Here is a 26781-nt window from a genome sequence, read left to right as displayed (position 1 = left end):
TGCAAATCCAAATTCATTACCTTTATGCAATCTTCATAACTGGGTGGTTGCTTGTTACCCAACGTGTCTAGGTGGGAATGCGCAGCGATTGCATTCGAATACAAACTCGCCGTATCATATGGACTCAGCACACTGGTCACAGGCGATTCCACAGACAGACTGGCGTGCAAGTGCTGTTCGTCAGATCGCATCTGATCTTTTTTCGCCGAGGCCTTTTTTACACTCGGTTTCCTTCTTATGCTACCGTCCGTTTCTGGACTGTTAGGATTCGTCGACATTTTTTGTCGCTTCTTATTTTTTGCCTGCTTACCAGAAGCAATGACTGTTGGTGGAGTAATTATTTGGGCCTGGTTCGGTGGAGACCCAACCATTGTGTTTGGTACCACAGGAACCATTTGCGGGCTCCGTGGGACATGTTCGTCAAGTAAACGAACTATATCGTGATGAAGTCGCTGCGCGGCAACATCTCGTGGCAACCAATCCATGTGATCGGTTATTTCACGATTGGCACAATGATCTAGCAACGCTTTACAAGCTTCGTAAGAACCTTCACGTGCCGCTAGGAATAAAGGTGTTTCGTCCTTATCATCTTGGGCATCACGATTCGCGTGATGCATTAGTAATATATTGACCGCTTCAACATTGTTTACGGCCGCTGCCCAGTGTAGCGCCGTCTTTCCCGAATTATCTGCTGCGTTTATGTCAGCTTCCGCGTTTATTAGATCCTCAACCATACCTTCAATAGCTAAACGAGCTGCGAGTATTAATGGAGTCGTACCGTCATGCATTCGAGCGTTCAAGTTAGTTGCACGATTTCTTAAAAGTATTTGGAATACACCCATAGCATCCGCCGCCACAGCCGCATGCAATGGCGTTCTTCCTGTATTATCCTGGCAATTTACGTCAGCACCGGCATCCAGCAACCGTTTCGCCGCATCTGCACGAGCATAACGAGCAGCAAGATGTAACGACGTTTCTCCTGTCTTCTCCATCTTTGCATTTAATTCGGCGCCTTGGTTCAGTAGGTCCTGAATCACTTCGCCAGTATCATCATTGGAATCTATTTCGTCCCCAGTGTCTATTCCTCCTCCTCTTACTGCTGCAACCATAAGGGGAGTCATACCGCCGGGACCACGAGCATCTACATCGTGTTTTCCATCCTGATGAGCTGGAGGTGTCATAATGGAAGGCGGTACGTCTGCTACTTCCAAATGTTGCTGTGACCAAACTCTCGGATCTGCTTCTTCGTAATCTGTTACCGCTGAATGATTATTAGTGTAGCCTTGATCACAACGCCGGTGTCGTTTTGCTTGAGGCATATCTGATTCATCGTCCGACCAATGCTGCGCGTGGCCCATGTGTCCAGTGTTCATATTAACGTCCGAATCCATGCATGCAAGTGACGGATTGTTATTTAGATTTCGCATTTCTTGCCCATCGGGACCACGCCGTCTTGAGTGGCGCCTTGGTCCAGTTGAAGGGGTGAAGAACCCTTCAGGGAACCACGTGATACCGTGCGCGCGTTTTCGTTGAACTACTAACACTCCAGACAGAACAAAAGCAATAAGGGCACAAGCTACACCCAGCACAACGTACTTTACATTTGTCGGGCTATCGGGGATATCGGGTGTGTTCAGTCCCCTCACCTGCACAATCGGATATGATTCAGCAAATACACGTTTTGAAGCAGTTGCCGCCAGGTAGTCAGCAGCCTCTGCGGCAGTGTTGAAGCAATCTATGCATTTCCTGTTATCGATTTCTAAATAGACAAACACTCCATGTTGACCGATTCTTTCGGAGAAAAGTATATGGTGTTTGCGTCCGAACTCGGTATCTTGTAAGCCAGCGATTTCGGCATTGCCTTTCCATGGATAAACCATATCGTTGCCCTTGTGATCTTTCTTGATCCGTAAAGTTGTGCGTAAATGATGACCCATATCACGCAGAAAACCTATCTTTTGTTCTTTGAATTCATCTATATCCATAAGTAGTTTGACGAATATTACACCTTCGGCCAGAGCCGGTGGCTCCTGTTCATTTTCGCAGTCCAGGCCATCCCAATTGCACTCGGCATTATTACACCCATAATCGCATCGTCCATTGGCATAATGTTTCCTGCAATAAGCGTCGTATGTTGCAAGACACGGCTGCAGTTGCTTCTCGCAATCCCTCCCATCGAATAAACATTGTGGTGTGTTGCATTCCTCATTGCAATTGCCGTCCAAAAACACCGCTCGGCAGTTTAATGCCACACTACAATTTTGCCATGGATCAATACCCAACGAACAATCATTCCCGTCGAAGTCACATGCATATGTGTTGCATTCCTCATCGCATTTATGGTTTCCCTTCTTCTGAGGGCAATCATTCTTCAAACACTGCCCTCTCTGGAATTCCAAGTCTTTGGCAAATGAGATACCGTCTTCGTCGAATATATCACATGCTTTTCCAATCCATTTATTTGGACACAAACATTCAAAGTCACCCAGCTTATTCTCACAATATCCTCCATTTTTGCAGGGGTTTGATATGCATTCATTGTACGTATCCATTTCACAATGTGTTCCGTTCGTCCCAAATGGACAATCACATCGGTAGCCGCCAGCGTCTTCAATTTGACATGTTCCAGCGTGGCAGGGGTTCGAATCACAGTCATGTCCGGAGAATTCACAGTTTGTGCCGAAGAAGCCATCTGCACAGACGCAATGATGTCCTGTCTGACGCGTTGAGCAAACACCACCGTTTTGACAAGGTGACTTGGTGCAGAAATCAACTTTATTTTCGCAGTGTCTTCCCATGTGACCTGGCTTGCAATTGCAGTGGTAATCATTCACTAATTGGACGCAATCTAGGGTCCCAGGATTCGAACATGGGTTCGACAAACATTCATTGATATCTCCTTCGCAACGGGAGCCCACGAACCCAGGTGGACATGCACATTCAAAACCACCAACCTTATCGATGCATGTTCCGTTATTGTGGCACGCATCCGCAACGCAGTCATCTTGGTTGATTTCACAGAGGATACCAACTGTTCCAGGTGGACATGAGCACATAAAGCTATTGATCAAATCGTGGCACGTTCCGCCATTCTGACAAGGATTTGGTTTGCAGTCGTCGATATTCAGTTCGCAATTTTGTCCTTGAAATCCTTGTCTACAATTGCACTTATACGTTCCTATTAAATCTTTGCAAGAGCCGCCGTTTTGACAGGGTTGCGATTCGCATTCATTAATTTCTTTCTGACAGTATGACCCGATGTATCCTTGTTGGCAGTGACATCGATGTGAGTTGCCAATATCTTCGCAAGTTCCATTGTTGCATAGATGTTTGATGTTCACCGATTTTCTGAACGCCGCATCTTTGCAAGACACCATTTCTACGTCACACAATTTTCCCGTCCAGCCAGCTGCACAGACGCATTGGTACAAGTTTTTATCCTGAACGCAGGTCGCGCCATTCTCACAAGGGCTCTGCGAACACCAATCTATATATTCGGTACATTGCTTTCCAGTATACCCGTAAGCACAATAGCATGTGTACTCATTCCCACTTTCGTGACATGTAGCTGAATTTAAACACGGCTGCGAATCACATTTGTTGATCTTATATTGGCAGTTTGATCCCGTAAAACCTGATAAGCAGGAGCAGTTATAGCTGTTAATTCCATCTATACATGTTCCGCCGTTCATACATGAACTTTGCGTGCAGTCTTCGTCGTTAGTTTGGCAGTTTATCCCCGAAAACCCTAGCGGGCAGGTACAAGTGTATGAATTAACGTATTGATTGCAAGTCGCCCCGTTCTGACATGGTTCACTCAAGCATTCGTTAATATCAATTTCGCAGTGTTTGCCTTTAAATCCATCAACGCAGAGGCAAGTATAGTCGCCGATTCCATCAAGACAAGTTCCACCATTCTGGCATGGAAAAGACGCACAATCGTCCGTGTTGATTATGCAATCTTTGCCCTCATAGCCTTTTGCACATACACACCTATACGACCCAGGAACATTTGTACAATTCGCTCCATTTCGACAAGGTGCTGACTCGCACTCATTAATGTCCTTCTCGCAATATCTTCCTGTATAGCCGATTGGGCACTTGCATGAGAAATCCAAAAAGTTTAGACTAGGAATACATTTGGCACCATTGCGACAGCGACTTGAAGAGCAAGGATCCAGCTTTTCACTGCAGTCGCCCCCGGTAAATGGCACCTTGCAAACACATTTGAATCCATTCACCAGATCAATACATGTTCCACTATTGAGACATGGATTATGAAGGCAATCGTCAATATTTGTTTCACAATTTTTCCCTGCATATCCGGGCATGCATTGGCATGTATAGGAATTCAAGCTGTCTCGACAGAGACCACCATGTTGGCAGGGATTCGACCCGCACTCGTCGATATCTACTTCACAACGTTTTCCTCCATAACCTGGTGGGCAATGGCAAATGAATTGATTCACCCCGTCTTCGCATCGTCCGCCGTTAATACAAGGGTTTGAAGCGCATTCGTCTACATCGCTGAGACATCGTGCATCATAATATCCACGCGGACATTCGCATTTAAATCCATTGATTAAATCCATACATACTCCGCCATTCGCGCAGGGATCGGAGGCACACTCATTGATGTTAATTTCACAATGGGTGCCGGTGTAGCCTGGTACGCATTTGCATGTATATCTGAAATGATATTAAGGATGGTGTTAATGGTGAATAATGCCCAATATTCGCATAAAGTTCCAAATAAAAAGTGAGTTCAAGTTAACCAGAAATGTAATGAATTGTGGAAATTTACAAAAATACGGCGAAGTCATGTACCTGTTAATTCCATCTATACATGTAGCTCCATTCCGGCACGGATTACTATGACATTCATTTACGTTTGTCTCGCAATTCGTTCCCGAAGTACCTGGCGAGCATCGGCACAGATATCCACCGACTAGATCCTCACAATGTCCACCGAATTGGCAAGGATTCGATTCGCATTCATTGATTTGAGTCTGGCATAAATTTCCTGTATATCCAGCATCACACTGGCAAGTGAAAGAATTATCTCCGTCAATACACCTCCCCCGGTGGCATGGTGATGACTGGCAATCGTTGATGTTAATTTCACAAGATAAGCCTGTGTAGCCTGGAGGACATTCACATGTATAACCAGCTATAGAATCGTGACAAATGCCATTGTTCCGGCAAGGCTGCGATTGGCAGTCATCAATGTTGATTTGACACCGTTTGCCTGTGAATCCCAAAGCACACGTGCATTTGAATCCGTTGATCATGTCATGGCAAGTTCCTCCGTTCAGGCAAGGGTTTGTTTTGCATTCATCAATATCAACTTCACATTGTGTTCCAGTGAATCCTTGAATAGGTATAAAATAGGATTACATTCAATAAACGGAGGCTATTTTATTTTAACAACAACGTTTATTTGATCAAATTCTTACCAGGCATACACACGCATCGAAAAGTTCCAGGGTCGTCTAGGCAGCTTCCTTCATTCTGGCATGGATGAGATTCGCATTCGTTAACATTTGTTTCACATCTTGGTCCCGTGAAACCTTGCGAGCAATTACAAGCAAACGATCCAGGGGTGTTCACGCAGATACCATCATGTTCACATGGCGAGCCTGAAGTCAACATCGTTTAAGTTAAAAGTTCTCTCCACAGAAAGTGTATATTTACCTTGTTCACACTCATCGATGTCCTCAGAACAATCAATTCCCTTGTATCCTGAAGCACAGGAACAAGTGAACGAGCCGTTTATAGGGCTTGTGTCACATATTGCATCTGCATGACATGGATTCGAGGTACAGGCATCGTCGAGGTGGCATAAAAGTCCTGTTTTCCCTTTAGCACATTGACAGTGGAAACTTCCAACACCGTCCACGCAAGTTGCTCCATTGAAACAAGCAGCTGCTGCACAATCGTCAATATTTACACTACAATCCGTTCCGTTCCATCCATTTACACAAATGCACGAGTAGCCGCCCACAGTGTTCGTGCAAGTAGCACCATTTTGGCATACCGATGGTCTGTTGATGATTTTGACAAAGTTAATTTGACAGTTCCACTTTTTAGCCGTAGCCTTTTTAGCCTTACCTTAAAGCACATTCGTCGACATCGTCTTCACAAAATCTACCTGTGTAATTTGGTGGACAGCTACATGTATACGCATTTACGGCATCTATGCAAGTTCCTCCATTTTGACAGAGGTGGCCTGGGCAGTCATCAATGTTTTCTTCGCAATTTTTGCCTCGGAAGCCTGTAACAAAATAATATTTGAGCGATACTGCCGAAATAGTTTCTCTGAAGCAGAAAAATTAAAAATATATTGTTCGTTGTATTCAAACCAACCCCAAATTTTCTAACTGATTTAAAACCTGACATGTAGGAAGGCTATTGTTGTTAATTTGCTGTCACTTATTAACTTATGAACTCCGCCAAAGACGATCCCAAGCCCGTTTGAGAAAGGAAGAGGGATGAGTCACAATCGTGCAACACCCAGGCATCTCAGAGAGTAGGTTTGGCCTTCAATGGTATTCGTTTCTAATTTATTGCCTTTTTACCGCAGCGAGACAGTGACCCCACTATGAGATGGGGGCTAAGAATTTACTCAAAGTATTCCCCGTAAGCCTCGAGTAAGGATCTACGGGTAATGACCTTTTTCTATCGTCGTAGGACTCGAGTTGGCTGTTGGAATATGCGTACGTTCCTTAATAACCATATCGGTGGCCCCTAGTATGCTCGCCTTCTCAAATTGAGAGATGAGATTAGATGGTGGGACTCTCGAGAGCTCTCCTCCCCCTCTTACGGCAATGTGCTATTATACTTCGGAAAGCCTAGTGGAAGTATGCGTGAATGCGGTGTTTTATTACACAACAGGCGTGGCCTCATTCCTTGGGCGACGGTGTTGGACAAGATACTGACTGTTTGATTCCGGTTGAGAATAAGGAACATTTCTAAAGTAAAGTGTTACGCACCATTGATGATTTCCGGTCCAAAGACGAAGGAGGCTTTCTATGAAAAATGCAATCCAAGAGAGATTTCCCAAAGGTGACATTGTGATCCGCCTCGAATGCGATCATCATCTAATAGTCGTTTGTCTTTGCTTACGGGTTGTGTGCGATCCACAAGCTCAATATCGACCGCTTGCATGGTTCAGCTGTCATTCGATAGCGAGAGAGCTAGGCTGCTAGTCCGCCTGAGAACATTGATCAGAATTGGATCGCCATTAAAAAAGCTTTTTTGGACATTACTTAGGTCGTCGATCACATCCCGAAGGGCCGTCATAATAACTAGCTGAATGCAAAATCATGGAAGTTGATCGATGAATGTAAGAGATTTAAGGTTTTATTGATAGCTGTGAGTGGTGGCGAGCGTGATGGGATTTAATCCCGACATACGAAATACCGCGAAGTTCAGCGTGGTATTGGCTGTCACACACAGCAATGATTTCAGAATCATTTAATGCATCACGAAGGAAATGTCATGTGATCATTTTTCTATAGCCCTGTAAAGGGCGTTAACGGGGACTCTTCATTCATGATAATGAGCAGCTGAAGAGGTGAAAGATGCTTTTGCAGTCTCTTAAAAGCTGCTCTTTCCACTTATATAGAAATTCTGGGAATCCGGGACCTTTCCTAGGGAGTGGAACAAATGATCGTTAAGATACCGAAAGAGAGCACCCGTCTTGAGTGCGACAATTGGACTTATCCTGGAACCCATCAGGGAACACCTCGAAAGCTTGTTTGACAGACAGTAGACTGGTTTCCGCTTTGAATCCTCCCTCACTCATGGCATAAACATTCTACGGATTATTTTGGAGCAGTGCGCGGAATTCAGGTGAACATTTCACATGGTGTTTGATATGATATTGATAAGAGTGTATCTGAAGTGCTCTAATCAGGATGGCATTCTGGAGAATACATATCATCAGAGCAACATATGAAGGCATGAAATGTCACGTGCTTGACTGAAGCAGCGTCCAAAGCGGAGGGGTTTGAGTTTGCATCTTATCACCGATGTTCTTAGTCGTTAGTGTTTTCCTTGAAATCTTTTCCCCCCACACTTATTTATCATTTGGATGATCAATCTGTTTCAGTTATTTCCTCTTATCAAGGATTATTCAAAAGCAGCTAACATTAAGCGCCTACTCATTCTGTGCACATCGACAAGGTAAAAAGTCGAAGTTTGATGATAGGCGATTAGATTCTACATGCGAGACAAGAATAGAAAATATTTTCAAATTGTCTATATAGAGATAAGGAAGAAAGAGAATAGAGACGGACCAAGGACGGAACCCTGAGGGACTCCAGATGAGGGATGAAAGGGGTAGAAACGCAGCTGTTGAGGAGCCCCTACTTACTTTACCATTTGAATTGAAGTGAATGAATTTAAACAGCTCAGTAATCGTATACCGAAACAAAAATATGAGCAGCTAAAGCAAATAACCATATTAGGCCCACGGAAGCAATGTATTCTGTCAAACTTGGAACAAATGATATTTGAGCTTTTAGGGAAAACAATTTTCAAACGATTTTTGGTGTCAAACGTTGATGACAAAAATCAGAAAGTTTAGCGTTAAGCACGGAGTTAGTGTTATCACACCCTTTTAGTGACCTACTTCCAAACATTTAAAGTGGGCTCTCGACAGATTGCACAGTAATGCACTCGGCCGAGGTTAAAATCAGCTTGTATACTTACATAGTCTACTTTACATGAAATACGCTATGTTAACTTCTCCGATGTGCGATTTTTATCTCTCTTAGCACTAGTTGCCTCTTCCAAGGCGGATAGCATCACATGAACACGTAATTTGCAGATTGTAGCAGTTATTACCAAGAACTGGACTTGATGATGTTCTAAAATTTCATCACGTATATCTTTTACGAATCGTCATGTAATGTGTTACGAGAACGATTTACGTCATATTTGGATTGTTATTGCCAGTACCGTTTTAGTAGACATTGGTCTTGAAGGCACACTATGGGAAAGCCATGGCCACCAAATACAAAGTGTGTATGCACGAAAATGGGCTATTATTTATTTAATCTTAATATGACAACAAATCAATGAGAACACATCAACAGGTCATTGTTAAAAATAGATCATCAACAAGTGTGTTGTTTAATGAATCCGAAAATAGACGTTGCTTTAATTAAAAGCACATCAAAGAATGTTTCCCATTCTTAATTTTTATGGTCGATATACGATACTGCATTTGGAGCAAGGCGCGGTAGTGGTTGCATGGCATGTTTTGACGACGATGCAGCGTCCTAAGCTCATCGAACCTCGAGTTAGCCGCTGTTACTCCTAAAACCCCACATCCAAGTGCACTATATCATATTCTTACCGCGAAACGAAATGCATAAACACGGCAGCGATAATAATGTGATACGCAGAGGCGACCAAGTTTAGTTTAGCGTTTAGCTGAGCTAGCTAGCGGCTAATATTTTGCCCTGTCATTTAACTTTAGCATGTCGTACATGTTTGTATGTTTCGTTCGGTTCATATGGTATGTGTGTGCGAGGTGAGGTCTGAACTTGAGTGAACGTGTGGTCGGATATAATGTGCAAACATTACGGAGTTGGAAGGCATAGCATACACAATTCCTGCTGCTCATGGGTACTCCGGCCGCGGTCTCATAGCCTACAAGCTAGCCAGGCAGCGGGGCAATGGGGCTTGCACGTTCCCACGGTCTCATATCTCTGGGTAGAGGAAGTCTGCCACGCCAAACCGGCTGTGTATGTCGACCATGGATGGTACAAGTAGGGCTTATACAGTGGATAAGAGATATCGTGCAATTTGCATCAGAACTTGAGATTAATGGAATAGTAAGCTTTCTAATTTCTTGTCCTCTTCGTGTGTTTCAGATGGTGTAGATTGGATCGGTTAATGCTCACATAAATAGTCGAATTTTGTGCCACAGATTAATCTTATTTTGATATAGTTTAAAATGGTTCAGTATTTTGTATCAAACAAAATTAAATACGAAATACTTTTGAAGTTTTTACCTCAATAACAAAAATGCGAACTATTTTTCAGTTTCAGTGGTTAAATGTAAAATATCCTCCTAAGAAAATGAGTTAAACTTTTTCATTTAGCCTATGACAGGATATGATGAATGGCGAAATTCTAGATCGAGTTTATCAATCAATTAATAGAGAAACCAAAAATTGAATTTCTCATACTGTATCCAACGCAATGGGCTTTCTGAACTCTACTTCAAGGACCTACCTTTGGCGGTACAAACTGTTAATTTTTAAATCATTAATTTTTCAGTCTAGTTTCAAATTTAATTCTCGAAAGTTGCAAAACCCAAAACAATTTGTTTGTGTAAACACAAAACCTTATTAAAATCGGTTTACTGTCTGTCTGTCCGTCATAGGCATTTTTCTCGGAGGCGATTGATACCAAATTTGGTAGAGAGGTGGGAACTTTGAACGTTCACGCATATAGTGAGTTACATCCTTTTACATCGAATTTAAGGGGCATAAGGGGGGAGTAAATTTTTTTTTCATCAAATATAGTCATGTGGGGTATCAAATTAAAGGTCTCGGTTAGTACTTTTCGAAGCCGATTTTAGTTTTGACGGAGGGCGGGGAGTTGACCATTGAGTGACCATTTCTTTAACGGATACATTCGCAGAAACTACCCAACCGAAGAATCTGAAAAAATCAAGAGGCTGCCACTGTATGGTGCCTAGGCTCCGAAATACCCTCTATATCGATACTTGTTTAAATAAAGTTAATAATAGTACATTACTGTAATTTTTAGTATTCGGCAGGAAAACCCCCCTTAAATTCATTCCAGAATCACGAAATTTTGCAGCGATGTAGGTTGCATCATAGAATATGATTTGGTGAAAATCGCACTATTCCTAACAAACACGCAAAACCTCAAAAATGATCCTTAAACCGTCAGCTGTCAAATGACATGCACCAAACACAAGAAGACTGCATACAAGATATTCATTTCCAGGGAATTGTTTGAATTTGTATCGTGGAAGAAAATCGTTGCACATTTTCGACGTTTTCCAATTAGTTGCTCGTAAAGAATTCCGCGCATCTTTTTGTGTATTTGATTGGGAAACACACACAAGAAAACCATCTAGGCGCCATTGACACACACGCCAGTTAGCAACCTCGTACCTGACCCGAGTATATGCAATGACATTCGACGAAAATATATACCAAGGACCCCAGTGACGCTAAAGCTACACAAACACATCTATTGCAAAAAAATGCAACCAATTTTTACTCAATCCAATATCAACTTTTCTATAGCAGACATTGGAAAGGAATGCATATATTTGAAAGTCTAGATTTCATATTTCATTATCGTGAACTTTCCCAAATTTTTCGGGTCAAAAGGTTTTGATTTTATCTATAAGTCGTCAAGTCTGTAATTTATCCATAACACTTTCCGCTTTCTTTTCCTTTTTTAACCAATGTTACAAATGTGTTACGTTAATGAAAAGAACGGTTAAGGACGGATAAGATTTCAACGGAAGAATTTACTTATCCTCCATTTCCACAAGCACTGTCGATATTTGAAGCAATTTCAGCTGACAGCGTCACAGAAGTCGAGGAAACAATCAAAGGAGTAAAATTGCGAAAAGCAACAGGACCTGTCGACATCGCAGTTGAGCTCTGAAAAGCATGATCATTCCAATATTGAACAAGGCTGTCAAATTACCATCCGATTCATTTGTCATTTCATACCATGAATTCTTCTCGGAAAGCATTCTTGACAACTATATTCGCGACCTCGTTCAAATACAACTATAGACCAAGCAGAGAATGTCAAGAACTGTAGATCTAAGACAATATACGTTACGCGATTACGCACGGAAGAAGCATTACCTCTCCCTACATTGCATTTCTGGATCTCGAGAGTACGTTCAACCGTGTCCCACACAAAGTCATCTGATATGCTTTGCGACAACACCTAGTGCCACAGTTCCTTTGCGCCAAAGTTCGACAAGTATACCAACACCACTTCGTGTTTCTGTCGGCGATCATCGAGGAAGGGCGAATTTATCATTTTCCTTTGTGCTTGTCATGAACACTTTCACACGGGACATCCAAAGTCTAGCATTCTGCACACTGTTCTATGCAGGTGATTTTTTCCTAGCGTGTAAAACGCCATGATCACATCCGACATGTGAATATTTGGCATCGATATGTAGTTGCACCGATCATAGAAAAATTACGAAACAGGCATCTGGGGAATCCTCAAACCCCAACCCCCAGGGTAGCACCCAGTCCAGTCTAGCATTTTTGTTGCCTTATTCCACATCTTTAACTCGAATATGATTGAACAATGAGTGAAATTAGTGGGATCATACTACGGTATTGGCCAGCCAACCTTTATTGCTAATATCCAAAAAAAACAAGGACGAGGCAAAACACAACCGCAAGAATAGGTAATGTATAATAAAGTAATTTTAATATCGAAATTATCTTATTCTTTTTAGTGAATGAAAGTCCCCAAATGAAAGACACGTCTTGAAATAACACCCAAAAAATTGAAAAAGAAATGATCATCGAAGAAATAGGAAGCTTGTGTTAAAACTTGTACTAATCGTAAGGCAATCAGGTTCAACTTGTTTTGTAGAGCGATCTTCATAGTGTACACATGTACGCCGAAAATATTAGGCAATTGACTAGATGTTGAACTTTTTGAGATATTTTAAAATGGTCAGAATGTGACATAACGATATTATACCTAAGCTATCCACATGCAAGTATCAAGTATACCGTTGAATCCTCAAGCATTGTGGACGATAAAACCTATGTTGTCATTTTGATGTACCGTCAACAAGGGGTCAAAATTACAATTTGTGGAAGTGAACGCACCGAATATCGCAAGCCAAAAATGCCGAAGTTTCAACCACCAAGAAACGAACACTTTTTTATGCGAAAAGTTACATATAAAATTTTGGATTGTTATTTCCAATGAAAAATGGATGCATCTTGAGAATCATACCTTGATATGGGGTAACTATCAACATTGAACGGTTCGTGTTTGGTGGGACTAGACAATTGTGGTGTATTATGATCTGTTGAAACCTGATGAAATTTTAGATGCAAAACTCTACCTAGTAAATGATCGTTTTGAACCTTTCAATGATAAAAAATTGACTCGATTACCGAAAACGACAGAGGGCAATTTGCTCCCAAGATAATGCATCTTCCCACAGCGAAATTGATCTGGGACACACTGGAAACATTAACTGGTAAGTGCTACCCCATGTGGCTACCACGATTACCACTTCTTTGCATAGCTTGTTCGGAATCTTTCTGAGGAGAAGTTCGACAGTTAGGAAAATGAGAGAATGGCTCGAATAGCTCGAATAGCTTGCTTCCAAAGACAGACAATTTGACTGGAGTGGTATTCATAAATTGCAAGAAGGCAAAAATGTATAGCTAGCGATGGCCGATAATTTGAATAAAAAATGTATAACTGCTTCCTTCTAAATGATCCCAGCTAGCGTTGACTGTTGTGATTTAAGTAATAATCCAGAACTCTTTTTTCTACGGAGAGATTTCTATAGAGATTAAGATATCGTTCTTTGTTGGGTTTCATTAAAAATTCCGAAAAAGTGATATGTTCAAAATATATCTACAATAGAGTGTTCTATAGTAAAGTGGTAAATACCTTCCAATATCGTAGCACGCAAAAACACAAACCCAACCCTACTTTAACCCTATTTCCAATATCACCGACTCTTATGCCGAGCCAGATCTTTTAAGTCCCCATCTATGTCCTCACTTTAGCTGGAATGAGACAGAAAGCAATCTCTAAAATCACATACGCTCAAATTTTATGTCCATGATGACCTGTGTTAGTGGAGCTTGCTTGGAGTCCAACAAACAGCGCAACAGTAACTGCTGCAGCGGCTCGAGTCAGACCCGCTTGGCTAGAAAAAAGCCTCCAACCTTTTATACTAAATACGAGAGTACTTTGCGCTGAATGAAATGGAAACATGTTGCTGCAAGAGCACATACAATCTTAACAATTTTTGGTCTGATTGCTTAAGAGATGTTGACAAGAAAAAGAAGGAAAGATGCAGTTACTTTCTAGGAAATCAAAGTACGACAAAGAAATTAATGTTGATTATAAGAAAGCAAGAAAAAATGAACCAGGCAGCGAAAAAATTGCAGTCGGAATATACCTTGGTTTGCTTGGAATTTGCCTTACCATCGAAATTATATATTTTTATAGCGATGTATTTGATAAATGCAGTTTTTCAGACCATAGCTTTCCTCTAGATAAATTGTGGTTAATTATATGGGTTCCTATAAGCATGAATGTTTTGAAAAACACACTAATTAATGGGACATATTTCGAGATAATCTTATATTCGAGAGTAATTATGGAGCCTGCATAATTCATACTATATAATTTTATGTAAGGCAATGATTTATAGGTGAATCAATAATTTACCAAAAGATATAGATAGGAATCGAAAAGATCCTTAACAGTTGGCGAGACAGAAAATGATTAAATAACTTGCAGCAGCAGCAGTAATATTAAAAAGGCCAAAGAAAGGCGAGCATAATGCTGACCACATTGCCTCCTATAAGGTACTGTAATCCTGTAGTCTGCCCTAACGGTCTTGAATGAAGTGCTCTAACACACTTCAAGATCCTGATCCAATATGGATTGTTGCGCCAACGATTATTATTATTATTAAAGAAAGGCTAAAGGAAACGGTATGAGTACATTTGTGTGATCGTGAAGCTCTTATAAAACTTACAAAACAAAATTTGATTACCATAAATCCCTATGATGGAAGCAGTGGTAGAATAGTTATTGAATGACTGCTGAATATTCTAATGTATACAAATAACTCCATGAAAGAGTATTCAAAAGGTTTCATAATTTCTTGTAAGCGTCCTAAGAAAAAACCTTCATAGTCGTCCCACTGAAAAAGGCTCAATTGAATCCACTGCAAAAATTTTCCTAAGGGGAATTTTTTGTAACGCCTTCAAATATGAGGTGAAATGTTTATGCGCAAGAAAAAACGAAGAGGTTATCAACCGTACCACATTCGTTGAAGTCCCTTTTCCCTTGGATAAAGTGGATAGTCACTCGTTACATGCGAATGTTGACTACTCTTTTAAATAGAAGTCAAATGTGTCAAAGTTGACGGGACGGGATCGTCCGAGTTATCGGAGTGGTCCTTTGACGATCCCAACTCCTCAACGAAAAGGGCAGCAAAGAGAGAGAACGGCTAAGTTTTCATTTGCAGGCCAGGTTACCGAGTCCATGGATGGGTCTTCTGATGACAGCAGTCCATCCGGTTATGATAGTCAGTGTTGCGAACAGCTCTTCCTAGCTGTAATCACTGCATCATCGCAAGATATCTAGCTTTGCTTTGAGTTGGTGGGCTAAACTTTGCCCACGAAAGCCCGGAATGATTGATTCAGCAGCACTGCTTCTCTCCCAAAGATGTCTTCGGAGAGTGTTCCTGACTATTGAAGAGAGGTTCTGAGGTGCACAAATGCTTTCTCTGGCTTCCAACCGGGAACGTAATGGCGCTGATAGTCTGAACAACTTGGTGTTCAAAATAACCTTTACACCTCCACCTGGATGCTGCTAGGCAGCAGGAGAGAGGGAAGACGGATTGGGTATTAATAAAAACAGGAACAAGCTTGCTGACGGCTTTACTATGGCAGTGACACTGCCATTTCAATTGTCGCCTCCCAAAATTAGTCAACGGGACGTGTAATTACGGCATATTCATCTAAAGCGTCGATGAAATGTCATATTTCCATTAAATTGGCAGCACTGTAAAGCGACCAAAGCACTAATTAGTCGTCATACAATAACCATGGCTTGTTGATGGAACATTCAACTATTTTTCGACATGCTGACCTGTTGTATGTATCATAAATGGAAGTGTTAGACTCCTCCCCTGCTTAATCGTTTCAAAAGATCTGCAGATTATCTTGGTAACGACATTTATTAGAGTTATTCGATATGCTAGCGCGATCGTTATGGGATTGCACCGATCGTGGAAAAGTTGCGAGAGAGGCGTCTTCGATGGTATGGTCACGCAATTCGTGCCAACGAGAATTCACTTGCCCAGATTGGTCTGAACATCGAAGTCGGTGGTAAACGACCAAAAGGCAGGCCGAAACAACGGTGGCTTCATACACTGGATGGGGATTTAAAAACCTCAAGATTGCACCCAGATCAGGCGCTTGTGAACGGGACAAAGGTTCAAGAAAAAGAAGAAGAAAGACAAGGAGGTAGTAACAGAATGCCATGTTAACGGCAATTTCTGTTGGGGAACACGACCGGATCGAGACTACCAGAACATCTGGTAGGGACCGAACTGAAGATTCTCGACATGAGATAAGATCAAAGGCACACAACCGCACCAATTCGGAATCCGCCAATATGCCAAAGAAGGATAATGCACCATGGCGAAATTCGGATTTGGCAAAACAAGGGACAGCAGCAGAAGTCTGAGGTCTGATTCAGCTTTTTGGTGAAATCGGTTTAAAGGAGCCCTGAAAGTTTTAAAAAAGCGTATAAAGTTGGTAAAACGATCATCACGGTCACGTTTTCGCGAAGAGGATAACTCGTTTGAAGCGACTTTGGAGTTAATGCGGATCCTTATTAAAGAACATAATCATTAGCTGGATTATCTATGTTTACAGAGTGCAAGGTACACAGAAAGCAAAAAAGAAACGCAAACCATCTATTTAAAATGCACTTCCCAGGCAGCAAGGCTGACAGCTGCATACGGCCTTCCACCGAGAGGCTGGATTTTGAATGACATCATTTTTGCTTTAGTAGTAGAAGGAATGGATGCTCTGATTTTACATATATTCCAATTACCTGGCATGATGTGAAGGCGGTGCAAAAACTTGCGACAAATCAGTCTAGCTTCCTTTCTATTAAGAGGACTGCAAATATTAGGTCCATAAGGTCTGTCGCCAAGTAAACGAAACTTCACCAAAATCTCTATTTATAATGACGACGGGAGTAAGAGAGAGAGAAAGGGAGAAAAGGTACACCCTTCACTGAAGTTCTGTCAAAATTTAACGCCCAAAGGATAATTGTCAGTCGAAAATTTATTTGCTTTATGGCATCGATCGAAAAATGAACTTCGAACATAGGGCGAATATTAAGAGTTGGTCTAAACCTGGAAAAACTTTTACTGAGATGTTTGAAGTAATGAGATAAGTATATGGTGACAATTGTTTATCTCGTGCCGGAGACCATTAGTGATTTGATTCAAAGTCGTGAGGACATCAAGAATCACGAACATCCCGGTCAGAAAAGTTTCATGATTAGACCGAATAACATTGGAATTGTGCGTGAATTTATAAAAAAATGTGCCAAAATCTTCGTTTCGATACATGGCGAACATCTCAAAAGATACACTTTATCGCTTTTTGGCCGAAATATTAGGACTCAGGGAGGTTTGTGCTCGTTTTATTCCACGATGATGACAAAAATTGCTCCGAATTCAACATTGTTACGATTTTATTAAAGAATCGAAAAAGGCAACGTAGAGCATTCTTACTGATGACGAGACGTATATATGACCCCGAAACAAAGTGGCAAAGCACCGAATGGAAGCACTTAAATGATCCAGAACGGAAAAAAGCCGCCCCAAAAAGTCAAAAGGCAAGGTCAAATGATTAATTGGCCGCAATTCTGAAGGACATCCCTACAGAACGGCTTAAAAATTTAATCGACATATTAATTAATCCTGCAAAACGTTATATCGATGCACAAAGAGTTTATTTAAAAAAAAAAAAATTTTTTTTAAAAAAAAAAACAAGAAAAAATTTTTTTTTGAAAAAAAAAAAACAAGAAAAAATTGTGTTGTTTTTGAAAAAGTCTCATTTGTTTTCTAATTGGCAATTTCGCTCTCTAGCCAGGTCAGACGAAGATGCCTTAGGAGGCGATTGAATGCTCCTTAAATTACCAACAGGAAAATGGGGCGGTGGTTTCGGCTATATATAACCAATGTGAGGAACAGGACGAGATGGTCCTGAAGTTCATCTATAGCTTTTCGGTTTCCTCAGACCTCAGACGAAGCTACTTTAAGACAATTGGATGGAAGATTTTTGGAGATAGCATAATGGGCCTAACAAAATGCGTGGGTGCTTACAACTGCGACCTCCCACTAAACTAAACTAAGATTCTTGTTAGTAAGATATTCTTGCAAATTTGTTTTGAAATAATCCAGCTTCGAATCGTTTTTCGAATATGCATTTAATTGTATGTGAAGAGAGTATACTAAGAAGTTCTTGATCAGTTGTTTTCATATTACCGCACAAACATATAGTTCTAATACGAACTTGTCAATTATCGCTGATCAACAGGACACTTCCATTGTTTTCTATTCGCTTTTATGATAAATTGTTATAAGTGCAATTGAGGGAATCCTAATGATATGAAACGAACCTGAATAAAGTCTCGTTAGCAAACTAATTTAGAGGCTTATGGATACTTCATAATTAGAAAAGGGGTTTTCTCTGCTACATTTGCGTTCGACTTTCCTACCGTACCAGATAGGAAAGCCACGCATACCAACAACACCGCTTTGCATATATGGTCCCACTCAGCAAACTAGAGTAGCATTCTTGATCATTTTCACTACAGATCAATAGAAATGATGAAGAATTTTACACGGTTCGCCGCTGTGCATGCGAAACGGGTTTGTTGAATGTTGTTGGAAAAACTGCCGTAACGCAAAAATGGTTAACCATTTTGTCTTCCTACAACAAACCGTTTTGATATTAAAGTTACTTTAACGATTCCACACTCACTGATCCCAAACTCTGAGTAAAGCATTGGATAAAAAAAACTAAATTGATGTTCACAATAAATTATGTATACAGACAAATCTAATCGGTTGCCGCACCGTATCTCAAAAAATATATAGGCGGGCGTGATGACCAGAGGCGAAATGGCATAAAATGAAATTTGCGCAAATAGTAGTCATCGTTTTTCTTATTATGAAGTTGCTTTGAAAGACTGTTGCAATAGCAACAGCACAAAGAACAACAACTACAAAGACGTGAAACTTATCTAGATAACCTAGGCCCTTCGGGGCCAATAATGCTTTCTGCTTGCCTTTTTCGAGTCCAATTACTCGAATTTGGACTTGAGCTCGTTGGATTGGATCAATTTGCGGTTCTTAAATACCTGGAAGCATTGGAAACTCGTAAATGGGAATGTTAAAGACCAATAAGATTGAAGTAACCAAGGGTCAAAAGCTAATCACTTTAAAATGTTTTGTAATAAGACCCATTCCCTTTGTGTTTGTTTCGTTTGCAAAATTGTGCGTAGTTTAAAAAGGCAGTTTTTTATGCGCATATATATATCATTTTACTATCATTAATGTTTAGTTTAACGATCATGGGTAGGCTTTATTAAAAATAGACTCAAAAAATGACAGTGTAAGCAATTATTATTCCTTTCTTGTTTATTTTTGTCATACGTTGTCTGATTTTTCTGAAGTAATTTAATATAATATTTTTGACTTACCTGGTGGGCATCGGCATTCATATGAGAGTGAATTAGATAGAGGTTGACATGTTCCCCCGTGTTGACATGGCGATGGTGAACATGGGATATATTTCGATTCGCAATTCTTTCCCGTATATCCTGAAGCGCATACACATCTGAAATTGTAAATTATAAGCATCGGTCATTTTTGTTCAGATACAAAAATTGATAACGCTATGTTGAAAAAGTACTTCAAATATGCCATGATTAATTTCGATGAGGCGAGCTTCCGAAATGCCTCAATGCCTCAATCGATTGCTATTATTCCTTCTTAATTACATTTCATTGTACTTAATATCCCTTTTGCGGTTTAAGTAACAGTAGGGATAAAATGCTTGCTATATTTACATATACTTAATTCAATATCTGGAAATTTTAGAGCCTGACGGGTAAGTTTCTTAATGTGGCTAGGATTATATGACAACTGTTGAAGGTCAGTTTATTGCCAAACGAAATGAAGCGCATAGTAATAGGGAAAGACAGAAATTAATAGAATTATGAACTTATAATGCATACATGTAAGTGTACGAGATTAATATAATTTGCAGTTTGTACAAGCATCCTTTGTAACCGAAGACCAACCTAAAACCATTGTTAATTAAGCCCATGAGCGGAAGATTAAAGACGAATTGCTTTCCCTGAATTAAATTAATTTGTTAGTATTTTGTTAGTGGAAATAAATTGTAACCCACCCTCATCAGTAAAAAATCTCTAGCACAACGAAATTGACTATAAAAGTCCTTTATGAACATGTCGATGGACTGATATTCCCGAATGATTCTGTTCTGTGCCATGGGGCGGATTTTTTCTCGGATGGTTCATTCACCAGTAATAAATTGACGCCTTGACATATAGTGGTATATAGTAATTTCTATGATCAGAAAATAGGCCGAAATTAAACCGTATTAGAAATTTGTAGGCGATTAACTAAATTGGATTAATTATGCAATTTTAAATGAGCAACGCGCTTTGATAGCGATTGAAAAAATCTGAGCAGCTGAGACGGAGAAGATCTGCAATTTCCAATCCCGACAACGCGAAATCTGATAGCGTCGTCATTAAATCAATTTTGCCACCTTGCCATAGAGAATAGACGAGGATGTGCTTAATACTTTGGCGATTATGATTTCACCACATCTCCAGATATTGGGGGAATGAATCTTGAAAATCCTTTGCCTAGACTAGTTGGAGATCATATGATACGTGCTGGTCAATTCGATAGTGCTAGAGTGTATTGTGAGGTAAGATGACACTTTTTTAAGGGCGGAGTTCAGGAGTCAGTTATTTCAAACGGCCATTCTCAGAAACAATTCAACTGAAGAATCTGAAAAAAATTATGGTGGTGCCTCGATGTCATCTAGTCGTCAAAATATTCCTCATTTTGACATCTACTCAAATAAAGTTAATAATAAAATGGCTATGATATGGAATACACGGGGAAATTTAATAGAAACCATACTATTTTTAACAAAGTTGGAATAGGTTAAAATTATTTAACATTTGTGTAAAGTTTGACCGTGATGTCTTTTCGTGGGGGTTTGACAGTCATTTTTTAAGATACGAAAAGTTTGTCTATTGACTTTTACTATGGGGACTTTTACTATTGAACGTGTTTGCTTGAAATTTAGTGTTCCCAATGGAATTGCCGCTACGGAATCATTGGAAATGCTCCGAGGGTCTACTCCATCGAGAACGCGATTTGAGTGGCATAAAGCATTCAGTGAGGTTTGTGGAAAACTCTTGCCTTATGCGACTCGTTCTTCCTCCTCCGTTAAGGGCGAGAATATCGAAAAAGTAAAGGAAATTGTGCTGGAGAATCGTCGCGTTAGCATTAGAGAGATAGCAAAGGTTATCTTATAGATCGACTCGACACATTGTGTTTGATGTTTTGTGTATGAAAATAATCGCTCCCGGATTCGAGAAGATGTCACAAAAGAGATGTTTGCAAACGTAGCTAATGGCCCTACATTCATTAAACGCATTACTACGTGTGCATATGAATACGATGTCGAAACTACCTAACAATCTAGCGGAATCTGCAATAAAAATCGGCAGAAATTGAAAAAACCACATCAAAGTCATTAGAAAATCAAGCTGATGCTCATAATATTCTTTGATTACCTGGGTGGTGTCGTTCAATAAGGAATACTAATTGACCATCTACGTGAGGCGACTCGTCGTAAACGGGCGGATTTGGGGGTAAATGATTCATGGATCTTGCAGCATAATAATGCGTCGTCACATTTTAGCCTAATTGTGAGTGAGGTTTTGGCCAAATATGGAATAAAAGAAATCAACAGATTTGGCATCCCTGCAACTTTTTCCTATTTCTGAAACTCAAATATACGTCAGGGGAAGGCGCTATCAGTCGATTGAGGCTGTAAAAAGAAGGAAGGAAGGAAAAACCATCAATCAAGGCAGATGAGAAATGTATAGAAAATTGGATTAGCTGTTGGTTCAAAAGGAGCCTATTTTGAAGGCGATGGGGACAGTGCGCGGAGTTGAGATTTTCGCTTCACCTGCTCTTCATCGATCGAAAAAGGTTTCGATAGTGTCAATAGGGAGTGTAGTGTCAAAAACTAATAGCTATTATCAGAACGACATATGATGGGGCAAAATATCACGAGGTAAAATATCTGAGAATTTTTATGCACAAAGAATCTGTCAGGGTTCTATCTTATCACCGATATTATTTCTTCTTGTTATCGGTGACGTTCTCCATGCTGCCTTGTCCGGAGGACATGTTCCCTCAAACACCTCGACTACGATGATGACATCTGTTTGCTCTCTCACTGGGTCATGGATCTTGGCCAAGTGGCTCCGGATTTGGGAACAGAGGCAGGTAGAGCTGTACTTAAAACCAACGTTTTCAGTCATCGTATCTGCATTAATGTGCAGTGCATTGAAAGTATTGATCAAGTTATATATCTAGAAAGCGTGGTTTCTGCCGGCGATGGCATCGACCCGGATGTCACTGGACGCATTAGCAGTGCTATATGCTTTCACTGCCTTGTTTAAAATCTAAAAATGCAGTCACCTTCGTCGTATCCCGATTATTCGTATTTCCGGCTAATTCGCGCAGTTAATTTTCTTTATTTCGTAATCCCAATAATTCGTACCAAACCGCCAATCTCCTGACGATACGAATTACTGTATTATCTTTATTATACTACTGTATTATCCTTATTTTAACATACTATTCTCCTTCGAAACTGCATTTTTTTATTTTAGTTTTATTACTATATTTTTCTGGTTTTATGAGTTTTCCCTCCTTTTTTTCAAGTTAAGCGATAAAAGGCATCATTATAATTTTTTATTTATAATATTTATTTTACTTTTATTTGTATTCTTATAGTTTTGGGATGACACGATAAAAATGTAGCAAGTGGCTGAAGCTTTCCAAGATTTGTATCAAATGTGAGAATAGTTCAACAATGAACTAAAAGTTACCTTAATTTATTGGATTTAAATCACTTACAAATACTTAAGGATAAGATTCCGGAGACTTACAGCTGTACGGATCGTTAAAGCCAACATGCAGCGAAGTATTCAGAGTTGTTGAAGTGATAAGAAAGGTCGGGATATTTGAGCAATGAGGATGTATTTGAATAAATTTTGATTTGATAAGAATAATAAGAATTGATATTTGATTTGATAAGAATAATATGGAAATTTAATACAAAATGAACACATTACTTTTTTAAAAAAGTAAAGTACTACACACAGAAGTTGATTAAAACAACTTATTTAATCTTATTAACTTATAGTATGGATTTAATTTCTCTTTTCTTTCAATGATAAATAACAACAGCCAAGACGACATCAAAAATTGTTACTCATTTTGATGACGATTATTTCACAAGCTCCTTTGGGAATGGAGACTGTGAGTATGCAGAATGCTTTACCAAACACAGTTATATACGTGAATAAACCAAAACTTCAAACATATCGCATTCCCTCTGACGACGACCCCTCCCATCATGATTCTTTCCAAAACACATACTTAACGTACGCATCTACTTCGAGATTACTTGATTTCAAATTTTGAACTAACAATTCATAGATTGATTATTAAGGCCATCTCAGTTTTATTTTGGGCATTTCGAAAGTTATTCAATTTTGTTGACATTGAAATCAATATTTACCTTACATGCTCCCAAGTAGTTTCAAATAATTGGACAGCCCATTGAATTGATAGGTTTATCTGCCCACAACAAATACTAATTAATACTTGTTAGTGCTATAGCTGCCTTGTTTAATGATTAGTCATTGGGCATTACATATTTACCCAATTTCCGAAAAATATTCATATTTCGTATTCATAACTTTTGAGTGAAAAATATCTAATGTTCCTGGAAACAGAATTTTTTAAGGAAATAACGGTTCGAATATATGTATCAGCTATGGCATGTTATTTTGAATTTAATAAACACCCAAAGGTACTGATATGCTCATATTGAATTTCCTTTCACTATTTCCTAGTAAGTTTCTGTAATAACTCCAAATAAATGCTAATGGGCAAAATGGTTTAATAAATGCATCCCAGCCATTAATCACCATTAAAAAAGCAGAACCCGTTGGCATTAGGATTGAAAATGCACAGGTAAAAAATCTCAGATTAATGTGATGAATGTTTTCTCTGGTTCTTCAAAGATTGGGGTCATTGTTAAATGTTTGTATTGATCTTCATTTAACGACATGTAAGCATGATGAATATGAAAGCTTAGCTAATAAGTTGTTCAATTTCATTTTAAGATGGATTTTCTTGTAATATGTAATTCGTAAGAGATTAGGATTTCTTTTAACGGCTTATCGGAAAGATTTTGGAGTTTATCAGTTTGGTAAAAAATGGTTAGAAAACTTCGTTGGGTAAATGGAAAAATAATGAAATCATTCATATATTTTCCATACTTCTTTTAGAAAAGAAATGGCGGTTTTACAATATGTTTAATTTTCACATATCTCGACTGAAGAAATCGATTCCACTTTTCGTCACTTTTTGTATCTATTTTCCAATTTTTAAAGAAGCAGCAAAAAATGCTAACACAAAGCTACTCAGGTTCAGCAACGTTTGCCAGTTATATATTCACTTCACGAGTTAACTTGGACTTGTTGATTGATACTTCAACTAATCATTAAATTAGAATGTACATATTAATGGAAGCAATTAGTGAAGTGTAAATTGAATTTGTTCAAATTTACATCATTGAATTACGTTCAAGCAAACAGGCATCATACCCCTAAAGGAGTTTATTATATTGTTTTAATTGATGCATTATCTGCATCAGACGCATCCACCAGTGGTAATTTCCGAAAAAACATTTTCAAGAAGTTATAGAATAACTAATTCTTGACGAAGATATTTGAATTTAATAAAAAACGATTATATTTCTACTTACTGGTATGATCCATGAGTATTAACACAAGTTCCTCCATGTTTACATGGATTCGAATCACATTCTATCACATCCACTGAGCAATTGGGTCCTTTAAATCCTTTCGGGCAAAAACACTTGTAACCTCCACCTGGCGATGATGTACAAGTACCTCCATTTCGGCACGGTGATGATGCACACAAATTCTGCTTTTCACAATGTTTACCTGCATAGCGTTATCGGAGTGCCATTGTTGTTATTTGAAAGAAGACAAAAGAAAGAATACATTCTCAAATTATTGAATGAAGTACCACGAATAATGCACTTGTTAAGAAGTGCAATATGGGAATGGTTAAGGTAAAGACATGAAAAAGCATAATTTACCTGTATATCCGATGGGACATTCGCACGTATATTCGACCAGCGATTTCAAATGGCACGTACCATCATTTTGACACGGTGATGAATCACATGCGTTTTCCACATGAATTTCACATAGTGATTCAGTAAAGCCGATGGGGCAAATGCATTCAAAACGCGGCGTGCCATCGCGAAATATTACCTGACACGTACCGCCATTTTGGCATCGAGGACCGGGGCCTGTATGACATGGATTGGGATGCTCACAAAAGTCGCCTGTATATCGTGATGTGCAACTGAAATGAAAAGAATATTGAAAATGATTATTCCGGGAAAACAATTTGGTTACATTCTGAAGTATTTGATTCGAATCAATATGTAATGCAAGCTACTACTGTATGATTGATCTGAAATATTTTGCCACATCATTGTTGATTTTGATGTTGAAATTGTGGGTTGTCCTAAGTTTATAATAAAAAAGCAGATCAGATTGTAACAAACACTGAGAAAGGAAGCAACTGGCTCCCGAAATATCGATATTTGCAAAAAATACTCGGTTTGCCCCTAATTTAAAAAATAATCTGCCTTTTGTAAGGGTCTATTTCAGAATATATATATATATATATATTATTTATTTATTTTTTATGTAACTCTCCAAGGACAGTTTTAGGAACAATTTCACTTTCTCGATTAAAATTTGAAGGTTAAATTGACCATGAAGATGATGATCCACATTTCGTTCGAAAGTAAGCACTAGTTAAAGAAGCATATAGGTGCCATAGACCCCTCTTCGGGCATAGCGTGTCAACCACTACTACGTGCTATCGTTGTCGGTATGCTTCAATTCTTCCCACGATTTTCGGAGAACCCTGTACTCGTCCTCCATCACCCGACACCATGAAATTTTCGGCAATCCCACTCAAAGTTCATCTTGGAGTAAAGTGTTCCATTGTCTGTGTGACACATCGACAGTTTTAATCTAGTATAACTTTGTTAGTAATAGTGTGATTTTCGGGGGTGTGGCAGGATCATGCTCTATGCTGTAGCCTACATTGCAGCAAAATTTCGTGATTCTAGGGTGAATTTAAGGGAGGTTTTTCTGTTAATTACTAAAAATTATAGTAATGTATAATACTATTATTAATTTTATTTGAACAGGTATCGATATGGAGGGTACTTCAGAGTCTAGGCACCATATAGTGGCAGCCCCCTGATTTTTTCAGATTTTTCGGTTGGGTAGTTTCTGAGAATGGGTTCGTTAAAAAAATGATCATTTTCCACCCTCCGCAACCAACAATTGTTAAAACTAAGACCGGCTTCGAAAAGTACTAACCGAGACCTTTCCCACATGACTATATTTGATGAAAAAAAATGTGTGCATGTATGGGGACCCCCACTTAAATTCATCGTAAAAGGATGTAACTCATTATATGCGTGAGCGTTCACAGTTCCCACCTTTCTACCAAATTACATTCTACAATTTCCACAA

The 26781-nt window shown here is 39.5% G+C and overlaps 1 protein-coding gene across 1 annotated transcript in view; it reads right to left on the bottom strand.

Annotated features, from left to right (window-relative positions):
- The window catches only part of LOC119656529 (neurogenic locus Notch protein), a 122293-nt gene that overhangs the window by 1446 nt on the left and 94066 nt on the right, over window positions 1-26781 (bottom strand). Inside the window, exons 3-10 of the mRNA XM_038062874.1 lie at window positions 25317-25588; window positions 24957-25158; window positions 19537-19673; window positions 6112-6274; window positions 5695-6044; window positions 5457-5639; window positions 4828-5371; window positions 21-4689 (exon numbers count right to left, since the gene is read on the bottom strand). Coding sequence (XP_037918802.1) covers window positions 21-4689; window positions 4828-5371; window positions 5457-5639; window positions 5695-6044; window positions 6112-6274; window positions 19537-19673; window positions 24957-25158; window positions 25317-25588 — 6520 coding nt within the window. The remainder of the gene's footprint in view (window positions 1-20; window positions 4690-4827; window positions 5372-5456; window positions 5640-5694; window positions 6045-6111; window positions 6275-19536; window positions 19674-24956; window positions 25159-25316; window positions 25589-26781) is intronic.

Source organism: Hermetia illucens, chromosome 5 (assembly GCF_905115235.1).
Source record: "Hermetia illucens chromosome 5, iHerIll2.2.curated.20191125, whole genome shotgun sequence".
NCBI lineage: Eukaryota > Metazoa > Arthropoda > Insecta > Diptera > Stratiomyidae > Hermetia > Hermetia illucens.
This window is presented reverse-complemented; position numbering and strand designations above follow the sequence as displayed.